Source organism: Gorilla gorilla, chromosome 15, assembly GCF_029281585.2.
Source record: "Gorilla gorilla gorilla isolate KB3781 chromosome 15, NHGRI_mGorGor1-v2.1_pri, whole genome shotgun sequence".
Lineage (NCBI taxonomy): Eukaryota > Metazoa > Chordata > Mammalia > Primates > Hominidae > Gorilla > Gorilla gorilla.
Window position 1 is genome coordinate 94,535,176 of NC_073239.2, and position 12,588 is coordinate 94,547,763.

The 12,588-nt window shown below is 41.3% G+C and overlaps 1 protein-coding gene across 1 annotated transcript in view; it reads right to left on the minus strand.

Annotated features, from left to right (window-relative positions):
• Positions 1-1,375: 1,375 nt before the first annotated feature.
• ALKBH1 (alkB homolog 1, histone H2A dioxygenase) overlaps positions 1,376-12,588 on the minus strand; it is a 34,995-nt gene continuing 23,782 nt past the window's right edge. The window contains exons 4-6 of the mRNA XM_004055517.4: positions 8,223-8,313; positions 3,988-4,181; positions 1,376-2,573 (exon numbers count right to left, since the gene is read on the minus strand). Of these exons, the coding sequence (XP_004055565.1) occupies positions 2,144-2,573; positions 3,988-4,181; positions 8,223-8,313 (715 nt within the window). The 3' untranslated portion in view covers positions 1,376-2,143. The remainder of the gene's footprint in view (positions 2,574-3,987; positions 4,182-8,222; positions 8,314-12,588) is intronic.

Genomic DNA, 12,588 nt, shown 5'->3' on the forward strand with positions numbered 1-12,588 from the left:
AGAGGGAGGAGATGGGGTCGGGGAGAGAGAGAGCGTGAATATTTAATTGTACGAATGATCTGTTCACCATCCCAGGAGACAGGAATGTGCTATTCTCTTGGCTGGCCTGTTTCTACCTGCTTCTCATAGCATAAACATCTCACTTCATGGAGTGAGTCTACAATTTAGTTATGTGTTTTTTGTACAACATGGTTCCCATACACAAACCAATGCCTTTATCTGACACACAAGTGAAGAAAGAATAATCTGTCTTAACGCTAGACTGTCTGTTGGATTTACTAAATGACAGTATGTTGGTTTCTGTAGGTCACATTTAACATACGTTGTAGAAAATTTAAGGTTAACAGTGGTAATCTTATCCAGTGGTATTATTTAATTATATAAAGATTTCCTATGTATTAATTTTAGGACCTAGGCTGGGTGCAGTGGCTCACGCCTGTAATCCCAGCACTTTGGGAGGCCAAGGCGGGCCGATCACCTGAGATCAGGAGTTCAAGACCAGCCTGACCAACATGGAGAAACCCCATCTCTACTAAAAATACAAAATTAGCCAGGCGTGGTGGCGCATGCCTGTAATGCCAGCTACTCAGGAGGCTGAGGCAGGAGAATCGCTTGAACCCGGGAGGTGGAGGTTGCAGTGAGCTGAGCTTGTGCCATTGCACTCCAGCCTGGGCAACAAGTGTGAAACTCTGACTCAAAAAAAACAAAAAACAAAAAACAAAGAACCTAGCTTACACATAAGAGATAAATCCATAATTTTTATTCATTTAAAAAACCCTGCTATTACCATATGAACTCAATATTCAATGCCAGTAATTTAAAAAAGGGGCAGAGCAGGACAGAGGAGACATGTAAACTTAATAACATGCATTGCAAACAGTAGGTACCAAATGGGCTTCCAGCCAGTCCTCCACACAAGGAAGTTAGGATGTTTCAAAGAGCCCTTATAATAAAACAATTTTGGCACATCATGTTTCTAGAAAGGAGCACTTAATTCTCTTTCAAATACCAATATCCCTTTAGGAAGATGGTAGTCTACAGTATCTTCATTTTATGATGAGGAAACCGAGGTCCAGAGAAATGTAAAGTAACCTGGACCATGATACAGTCAGTCAAATTGTTGGGGGTATAAAGATTAAAACTTGGTATTGCCTACATTTTCCAAGCTGCCTACCCTCAGACAATAACAGCAGTGACTGGAATATTAAGAAATGTTCTCTTCTGTGAGATAGCCACAAAGAATACTTAGGGCACAGCAGAATGGTGTAGGGCAGAAACAGCTAGAGGGCTTCAATAGCATGAACAATACGGCAAAGAAAAACAGAAAAAAAACCTTAATCCCAGATAGACTAAACCCCAAAGACAGATATAGATCTTTAATTTAAAATCAAGTGAGTTTATTCATGGAGAAAACAGTAACAAAACACCCTTGGGACTTTTTTATTCCAACAATTAAAATTGCATTAAAAAGCCAACAGGGAGTTTGGAGACCGAAATGACATGTACAGAAACTAAATTCCCCTTTCCTTGGGTTTACCTATATTTATCTTTTAGGCAAGAGAGATAGTTGTGATTAATTTCTTTTCTAAGAGACAAGATTTTCCAGTTCCATTGTTTTCATGTGTAAAGGATTCTTCCATGAGAGCCAGAGAGGTGGAAGAGAAGATCAAAGAATTTGATGATGCCTGAGGGAGTTAAGAAGATGAGACTAATAGCTGGTTCACAGAACCACAATTTTACCATAAATTACCAGATGGAGTGGAGGGAGGGGTACTGTATTTCTCATTAATAAAATCTGAGGTATTTAAATACTCTGCAAACATGGAAACTCACTTCTACCTTCCTCAAAGGAAATAGCAGAGGCTGAGAAGGCTGTTGTGGAAGAACATACCTCCTTGGACTGACCTCTCAACATACATTACAGCCAACATGTAACTAGGAACAGACCATGTCAAACACTTCTCTGAGCAAAGTGGCTGAGTTTACTTCTGCGTGGGTTCCAAGGCAACAGCGTGATCAACAATGAGTTCTTCCCTGTCTCTGTTTTTGGCTTGTCTGGGTGCTGAAGTCCACGGCAATACACAATAACATGATCATTTACGGTAAGCAGGTGCCTGAGTAAAAAGGATGGGATCTCCAAGTCTCAGCTGTCAGGGTTTATCCTGGCCCGTTTTACTTCGCTATTCTGGTCATCCAGATGGCAGAAACCTTCTGTATTGATGTCTCTTTTTTCATCCTCGATGGGTTCTAGAGGGAAATTCTGGTCTGTGGCCAGGACCTGTCGGACAGTCATGTTAACACGAGCGGTCTTCAAGTAGCTGGCACACACCTGCCAGTCCTCCATAGAACAAGGCTCTACCATTGAATCTCTCGGGAGGACAGCAGGGAGAGGTGCCTCTAGGCAGCGAGGCAGGCCTTCCCCTTCTGGATTTGGAAGGACACGAGGGACTGCGTGGTTCAAGAGGCGGCTGAAACCCGACATTATCATGATGTCACCACTGTGCATAAACATGGCCGTGGGGGCCTCATCCCTTTGAAGACCACCCAGGAGAAAGATGGCGGACTGTCCAAAGCTACAAAAAATAAGTAAAAACACACAACAATAAAAAAGTATAAATTTTGTTTATTAACTATGACTGGGAAAGTTACTGCCAACTGTGTTATTTTGTAATTTCAGGTTGATATTTATTGCTCCCAAATCCTCCTTTTTAAACTGTGCTAAGATCCTTCTCTTCTGGCTCGTGTCTATGAGTGACCAACTCATGACCTTCTACCTATAGTTATGACAGCCCACAGAACTGCTGCAAAATAAAATTGGATGCAGTTAAATAAGCAAATGGAGAACTTAGCTTTAATGTTATCCATTTAAGTTTTATTGATGGTTTTTTTTTTTAAAGACAGAGTCTTATTTCGTCACCCAGGCTGGAGTGGCTGGAGTGCAGCGGCGCGATCTCGGCTCACTGCAACCTCAGCCTCCTGGGTTCAAGTGATTCTTGTGCCTCAGCCTCCAGAGCAGCTGGGATTACAGGCGTGTGCCACCACACCCGACTAATTTTTGTATCTTAGTAGAGATGGGGTTTTACCGTGTTGGCCAGGCTGGTCTCAAACTCCTGAACTCAAGTGATCCACTGGCCTCGGCCTCCCAAAGTACTGGGATTATAGGTGTAAGCCATCATGCCCAGCCTATTGATGTGTCTTTGAGTCTTTCAATAAAATCATTTGAGTTCTTTACTATGTTTACCATTCCTCATTTTAAAGATAAGGCAATTAATAAAAGGCACTTTCCCGAGATACAGGTGCAAAACTTGGCACAAATTTAAACTTACTTTTAGGGAGACAAGGAGAGTAAACTACTCAGGCTTTTGTGCTTTGCTCTATAGTTTGCTCTTCTATACCAAAGGTCACTCGCTTTGCTTTTATGGCTTTCCACTTGTCTATTCCACAGAGCACTGACAATACCTTTCATTATAAAAGGTAGGTTACGGCCAGGTGCAGTGGCTCACGCCTGTAATCTCAGCACTTTGGGAGGCCGAAGTGGGCGGATTGCCTGAGCTCAGGAGTTCACGACCAGCCTGGGCAACACGACGAAACCCCATCTCTACTAAAAAAAAAAAAAAAAAATTAGCTGGGTGTGGCGGTGTGCACCTGTAGTTCCAGCTACTCAGGAGGCTAAGGCAGGAGAATCACTTGAAACTGGGAGGCGGAGGTTGAAGTGAGCTGAGATCAAGCCACTGTACTCCAGCCTGGGTGACAGAGCGAGACTCTGTTTCAAAAAAAAACAATAATAAAAAATAAAAATAAAAGGTAGGCTCCATGTGTCTTAAACAGAGATACTAACTATAATTTGTTAAAATTCCCAGAAGTGGAAGATTATAGAGTCCAACCACTTTTTTAAAGTTAAATACCTGTATTTATTTTAGAGTAAAATGCCTTAGAAAAAAGAATTAAATGATAAAAAGTAATCCCAAATCCCTGGAACTAACTCACCTGAATGACAGCAAGGGTTTGGAGTGATCTAGCTCAGATCTGTCTACGTGGATTCCCAGTGTGGAGTCCAGGCGGTAGTAATTCAGGATCCCTGCTTCGGCTCGGAAATCCTCAAATCCACAGGCAGCGGCTACTTGCTCTGAGAGGAAACCCAGGTCAGAAGGGAAAGGTGTGTAATGATCTGCTGAGTATTTCTTTGGTAAATGTAGAGAGAATAAGAAAAATAAACAATGATCTCAGGAATACAGGAAACTATAAGATTAATTACCACTTTAAAATAATCTTACTTACAAAGATATTAACACAGCATTATCTATCCATTCTTTTCTTTTCTTTTTTTTTTTTTAAAGACAGGGCCTCAATCTGTTGCCCAGGCTAAAGTCCAGTGGTGTGATCATGGCTCACTGTAGCCTAGACCTCCTGGGCTCAGTGATCCTCCTACCTTAGTCTCCCAAGTAGGTAGGACCACAGGTGCGTGCCACCATGCCTGGCTAATTTTTTTTTTTTGGCAGAGATGGGGTCTCACTATGTTGCCTAGACTGGTCTCAAATGATCCTCCTGCCTCAGTCTCCCAAAGCGTTGTGATTACAGACATGAGCCACTGTGCCCGGTCTATCCATCCATTCTTGGGGTATCTAATGATCTAATAATGAATCATTCAAAAACCCAAGTACCTGTTATATAACAGGCACTGTGCTATATACTGCATTGAGTCTATACATGAAGCAATTACTCCACCACCCTCTAGTTAGTATACTCTATCTGTAAATGAGACAGTTCTATTAGGGTAAAAATGCAACTCAAAACCGTCATTGCCAACAGGTGCCCAAGGAAACACAAGGACTAAATATAATGTAGTATCCTGGATAAGATCCTGGATATTAGAAAATTAGATATAAGAACAAAGATATTAGTTAAAAACTAAGGAAATCTAAATGAAGTACAAATGCTATTACAGTAATGTATTACTATTGGTTAACTATTTGAGACAAAGGTACCATACTAAGGTAAAATGTTAATAATAGGGGGAGAGCACAAGCTCTCTCTGTACTATCTTCTCAACTTTTCTGCAAATCTAAAACTATCCTAAACTAAAAAGTTAATTTATAAAAAGGCAACTCAAATACTATAGCCAGTTTGGTTTTGGACCTCTCAGCTTGCAACATGGCTTAGTGGCAATTTGACTGGTCAATCTGATGGGATGACATGCTCAAAACATCGGAACTAACTCTCATTTATAGCATGGCCAAGATAGGCCTTTAAATTGGAAGTAATTTCCTGAACTTACTTCCCTGGGCTGTCTCTGTTTTTTACACCTAAGGATCACAAATATCTTTTTCCAGTTAAAAAAAAAATACATCAAAGGCCATAATACTCTTTTTTTTTTTTTTGAGACTGAGTCTCGTTCTGTCACCCAGGCTGGAGTGCAGTGGTACGATCTCTGCTCACTGCAACCTCTGCCTCCCAGATTCAAGTGATTCTTTTGCCTCAGCCTCCTGAGCAGCTAGGATTACAGGTGCCTGCCACCACGCCTGGCTAATTTTTGTATTTTTAGTAGGAACAGGGTTTCACCATGTTGGCCAGGGTGGTCTTGAACTTCTGACCTCAAGTGAACTGCCTGCCTCGGCCTCCCAAAGTGCTGGGAGTACAGGTGTGAGCCATCATGCCTGGCCTGGCCATAATACTCTCTATAACATCTTTCTGCATGAGTGACATGGCTGCAGTTATGATTAAGACTTTCACTTACAGGTTCCTATATGGATGAATCTGAGGGCTATTTGGGCTACATGTACCTGACACACTCTTCTTTTGTCTTGATGCTCCTCTGCTCTCACTTCTTTCTTTGCTAAATTAACCTCAAATCTGATCAGAAAATCTACTTTTGTCTCATATCTCTACTACTGTCTGAACGTATTCTAGCTGAAGCAGCAGAGTCATAGGTCTGGACAGCAAGTATTTACTTTGGCCAGAAGCGACCTTTAACTTCAGGTGTAAGGAAGACTCTTGATGAATGGCCTGGTCTCTTCAGTTGGAACTTTTCTGTTTTTTATTTTTTCTCCTTTTACTGAACTGTAAATTAGAAGAGTTCCTATTTAATTTCTCAAAACTCAAAGTGTGATTAAAGAACTTTAAGTTTTCCTCTATCATTTTAAGCTTTAGTCCCTCAGATAATCAAACAGTCAAGGCTGTCATTCTAGCTGCAGATAGCCTCTGCTATAATGAAATAATCACCCTTTTGGGCTTTCAACCCTGTCCAAACTGTCTCTGCATTACTCACTACTTTTTCTTTTAAAGTTCTCTTTCACTTTTCTCTGACTACTCATTCAGTTTTTGGTCATTTTTACTCCCTATTTTTCTTAGTCAATGAGGTTAACTTTGAGGTCTTGGGGAATAACAATATCAACAGTAAAAATATTATCACCAAAAAAAAAAAAAAAAAGCTAACATTTATTGTGATAATGCATTTAACTGCTTAGAATAGCCAGACACCATTGAGATCACTTTACAGGCACTGATCACTTAATTTTCACAACTGCCTTATGGGGTAGGCACTATCATTACTGGAGGAAGGATTCAAACTCGGGCTGTCTAATCCAAAGAAAATCACATGGCATTTCCCCTCAAAAAATATCTAGTTTCCTACTGAGTCTGTATTGCTGAAAGTCAGAATTATATCACAAATATTTTTAAAACAAATCTGTCATTATTTGGAGCAGTTAATGTATCTGTTAATAAGTTGGGTTGGCTGAAACTGTGGAGCTTTTAGAAAGTAACTAGTTACTGTGAGGCTGAGGTGTGAGGATCACCTGAGTCTGGGGAGGTCGAGGCTATAGTGATTGTGCCACTGCACTCCAGCCTAGGTGACAGTCTAAGACCATTACCAAAAAAAAAAAAAAAAAAACAAAAAAACAAAAAAAACAGACAAAGTAACTGGTTATTAGGCAAAGAAAATGGTCTATACCAATATTTTTTTTTTCATTTTCTTCTTATAATCAGTATATTCACTTGGTGGCAAATGTCTAATTGAGACAAGAGGCACTGCACTGCTAGTTACAAGGCATTTTCTAAAGCATAGAGGATAGGAAAGAAGAAATCGTAGCTCAAGAAAACACGAAACTGTCAACTGTAGGAAATTCTTTCCCACCTCCCTCCTTCCCAGACATTATAGAGCAGGCAAATATCTTTTTTTTTTTTGAGACAAGGTCTTGTTCTGTCACCCAGTTGGACTGCAGTGGTGCGATCTTGGCTCACTGCAACCTCTGCCTCCCAGGCTCAAGCGATCCTCCCTCCCCAGCCTCCTGAGTAGCTGGAACCACAGGCATGCACCACCACATCTGGCTAATTTTTCTATTTTTTGTAGAGATGGGGTTTCACTATGTTGCCCCAGGCTGGTCTGGAACTCCTGAGCTCAAGCGATCTTCCCACCTCAGCCACCCAAAGTGCTTGGATTACAGGCGTGAGCCACCACGTGTCATCGGTATCCATATGTTGAAAGTTCTTTTGTGAGTTGACGAATGAACAATTGAAATACATGGAGCTTCTTTTACTCCAGGCAGATATTACATAGAAAAATAAGTGCTCTTGAATGTGGCTTTTGTTGCACAATAAAAATTAAAAAAAAGAAAAAGAAAAATATATGCTCAACAAACTCTCACTAATAATGGAAATAAAGATGGTGAGAACTGCTCTTGAAAAGAGTTCTATATTCCTGGAACCTACTGTGAGAAAGCACTGGTGACTTCTGATATAATAAAATTCATTCCTCTTGAGATACCTGAGGAGAGATTTTTTTTTTTCTTTTCTAAGACAGAGTCTTGCTCTGTCACCCAGGCTGGAGTGCAGTGGTGCGATCCTGGCTCACTGCAACCTCCACCTCCTGGGTCCAAGTAATTCTCCCACCTCAGCTTCTTGAGTAGCTGGGACTACAGGCATGTGCCACCAGGCCCGGCAAACTTTCGTATTTTTTGTAAAGACAGGGTTGTGCCACGTTGCCCAGGCTGGCAGCAAACTCCTGACCTTAAGTGATCCGCCCACCTCAGCCTCCCAAAGTGCTGGGATTACTGATGTGAGCCACGGCACCTGGCCCAGTTGAGATTTTTTAAGGAAATAAAAGAAAGGGATCCTCCCACAAATGTATAATCTTGATATCTTAAGCGTGGTTAGGAAGAAATACAACTATGTGGGCTAAAGAAGCCTATAAACAGAAAACAAAAGAATTAAGAAAACCTGAATACCTTACTGTCCCAGTTATAATGGTAGCCTACAGTCACCCAACGCAGTTTCTCCAGCAAACTTCGGGGTCTCCGTTTAGTCACTTCTTTATACCTGCAAAGATTGGCGACAAAAGAGGAATCATTCATGCAAAATGGCAGCAATAGCCATTTGTATGGACTCTGGAGTTAAAATTTAGTATTACATGGTATAAGCCGTTAGCCAAGACTCAGTAGGAGAAATTAGAAGAGATAAATAAGTAGACCACAGATACATAAACAGAGAAAAACATGTTAGCACTTCTAATTTATAATCCTTTGTTCTAAATCCTCTGCTGAATGGGGTCAACTTTAAATCACAAGCCTCCAGCATCTTGGTAATGATAAAATAAGAATGACAACAATGACAAGAGAAATGTCTTTACCTGTCCATGGGAAATGGTACCAAGAGCACTATGGGCAATCAAAAATTTGACTTACAGAACATTTTCAGTTTGGTTTGCTAAAAGCAGGGTATGGTTAATCACAATGATTTCTATGTCTATAATGACGGTGGCTTCCCAGAATTGCAGGTTGGGAAAAAAAAAGTTTAGCAAAATATAGTGTATAGTACAATAAAAAATAACTGGTTTAACATGACTTCTTTAACTCTGTATAACATAGCTTAGATAACTGAGGCTTAGCTAACAATTAAGGCACCACTGTAACTGATTTGGTTTCTGACATACCCTTGTTCAAACCACAGGAGGTTTCTGTACAACCGAGAGGTGCTCTTTCTGCAATTACATCTCGTCTGATCAAATCTATGTGATTAACTACTCTTTTTTTTTTTTTTTTTTGAGACAGAGTTTCACTCTTGTTGCCCAGGCTGGAGTGCAATGGCGCGATCTTGGCTCACCACAGCCTCCGCCTCCCAGGTTCAAGCAATTCTCCTGCCTCAGCCTCCCAAGTAGCTGGGATTACAGGCATGCACCACCACGCCCAGCTAATTTTGTATTTTTAGTGGAGACGGAGTTTCTCCATATTGAGGCTGGTCTTGAACTCCTGACCTCAGGTGATCCGCCTGCCTTGGCCTCCCAAAATGCTGGGATTACAGGCGTGAGCCACCACAACCGGCCCACTACTCTTTTTCTAAAGAGGAAGCTTGTTTGTTTGGCTCACCTCCAAATATCTAAAAATATGAGAATGGTAGGTCTAATGATTTAATTTTTCTCTGTTATTTACATCATTGATCAATCAAAAATTTTTTTGTCCAAAACTATGGCTGTTTAAAAAAGAAAAAATCAGATTCCTTTAAGGAATCTGATTGTGACAGGAAATGGCAAATGTAATAGAAAGTCTAAGGAGAAATTAGAGGGAAACTGAACGCAGTATAAAGTCTAGTACTAAAGTAAACAGCAGACTTTGAGGGGCACGAGAATTAAGAAAAAGGAGAGCTCAAAGTCAGCTGTCGAATCAGTCGGGGCTTCTTGGCAGAGTTGGGAGTTGAGCACGGCACTGAAGAATGGGCAGCATTTAAATACGGAGTGATGCAGTAGGCAATATGGGCACACAGCACAAGCAAAAGCAAAGGATTTATTGAGACCCACACTGTTCAGTGGCACTCATCTTGATGTTTGACAAAGAGTTTACAGAATAGATGCTATCTGTCCTCACAGAGTTTACATTCTAAGAAAGACATCATGACACATACATACATCAGGACCAGCAGATAAAAAGAAACGAACAAACACTGATTTATTTAGGACAGGTGTGCAGAAGAGACATAGCAGACTTGACTGATGGTCTGCTTACAAAGATGGTCCTTGGCAAGGTTCACACAATTCTCTGGAAGTGTTAAGAGTGGCTTACTGCACCTAAACTGTGCAAACAATATGGTTTGTGGTCAACACCTGCTTTGCTTCTGGGAATCTGTGATTTTGGCATGTGTCAGGCAGAGGCTGCCTACATGACAAGCTCCTAGTAAAAACCTAGGCACTGAGTTTCTTTGGTAGACATTTCACAGATTTTGTCACAACCCATTGTCATATCCGGTGTGACTTCCTTGGCAGAGGACTTTTGGAGGCATGCACCTGGTTTTTCCTGGACTTTGCTCCAGGTGCCTTTTCCCTTTGCTGATCTTGCTTTGTATGCTTTCACTGTGATAAATCTGTAAGTGCAACCATATGCTGAGTCCTGTGAGTCTTCCTGGCGAATCATCAAATCTGGGTGTGGTTTTGGGGACTCCCTGACACAACAGGAGACAGACAACTAATAATTTAGGGAAAAATATAAGGCTTGGCCACTGACAGCAACTAGCTGATTTGAACAATTACAATATGGATAACAACCACACATTATTTTTGTGCATAAAAACTGAAAAATGAAAAAAATGTAATGTAGTTATTAACACAACTTGAGGTCTACCAATGTTTATTCAGCTAAAGGTACAAATAAAAGAACTTCTTGATGCTCTCCTCTAGAGAATATGTTCTATTTTAGTAGCCTGAGACAGAAAAATAAGTATGACTCATGTGGACTTTGTGGTTAATGGAAATATAAACGTAGTTCTAGAGTTACATAAGCACCTTATAGAGGTGATCCATTCTATTTCTCTTTCCAAGGTATTACTTCGTAGCCAATTCCATATTTTAAGGTAATCTCTAGGATACAAGAAAATGCTGTTGAAGAAAAGGATGATGATGATGATCTTATGAATACTGAAGCTATGTGTTTTTGAGGAGGGGGAAAAGAGAGATGGTAGAAGTGGTAGTAAAAGATGAAAGAAGTTGGTCATCTAAGACTGGAATCTAGAACTCAAAATAGATGGCACCCTAAGTATCTAAATGGCAAAGAGTGTTCTCAAAAATTTTATTTTTTGGAGACGGTGTCTCGTTTTGTCACCCAGGCTGGAGGGCAATGGCACGATCTTGGCTCACTGCAACCTCTGCCTCCCAGTTTGAAGTGATTCTCCTGCCTCAGCCACCCAAGTAGCTGTGATTACAGAATGCACCACCACGCCTGGCTAATTTTTGTATTTTTAGTAGAGATGGGGTTTCACCATGTTGGCTAGACTCATCTTGAACTCCTGACCTCAGGTGATCCACCCACCTCGGCCTCTCATCAAGTGCTGGGATTATAGGCGTGAACCACTGCACCTGGCCTATTTTTACTGTTTAATTAAAACAAAAAAGAAAAATATATAGATGTAGTCTCACCATGTTGTCCAGGATGATCTTGAACTCCTTACCTCAAGCAATCCTTCCGCCCTGACCTCTCAGAGTGCTAAGTGAGGCATCGCGCCAAGCTACAAAGTCTTTTTTTTTTTTTTTTTACAAACAGTCCAGGGGTATTTTAACACCTATTATGCTATGAATCCATAGAGAATAGGTTCCAGCAGCTCAGGCTCCTTCCCATTTGTTCTCACAAAGTGTGCTTCTCTGGGTGGGGCAGGCTGGCACTTCAGTTGAACTCAGGTACCTTTCTCTTTGGGTTCTTTTTCTGATCATTTTACTACACGTTTCAGGAAGCTATCTCGGCTCTTAGAGTGCTTAATGTGCTCAATGCGCACATTAATTCTCTTGGCAAGAATCTTGCCCTTAACTTACTTGTTCACAACAATGCCAACAGCATGCTGGGGAACACTGTAGACTCTTCCAGTTTTGCCATGGCAACATTTGTGGGCCATTCCTTTTTGAACAGTACCCATTCTCATTCCCTTAATGTCGACAATATCATCCTCCTTTTTTTTGGAGATGCAGTCTTGCTCTGTCACCTAGGCTGGAGTGCAGTGGTGCAATCTCGGCTCACCGCAGCCTCCACCTCCCAAGTTCCGCGATTCTCCTGCCTCAGCCTCCCAAGTAGCTGGAATTACAGGCACGCACCACCACGCCTGGCTAATTTTTGTATTTTTAGTAGAGACAGGGTTTCCCCATGTTGCCCAGGCTGGTCTTGAACTGCTGACCTCAGGTGATCCAAACGCCTCAGCCTCCCAAAGTGCTGGGATTACAGGCATGAGCCGCTGCATCCAGCTGACAATATCATCTTTCTTATAGATGCGCATATACATGGCCAAAGGAAAAACTCCATTTTCTAAAAGGCCTAGAAAACATCTATCAGGTACTTCTCCTCTTTCCCTTTGTCTTCGTCATTTTGGCAAATTACTGGAAGATGGCAGTTCCAGCTGAAAGGCGCAAAGTGTCTTAAGAGCTCTACTGAAAGCCTTTACAGAACCTGTCTTAATTACAGAACCCACTTAATTTTTGCCGAGTGTTTCTCAAACTTTAGTTTACATCAGAATCATCTAGAAGGCTTGTTGAAACTCACATGGCTGGGTCCAGGCCTATAAATTCTTATTCAGCAGGTCTGGGGTGGGGGCCTAGGAACTGCATTTCTAGTAAGTTCCCAAATG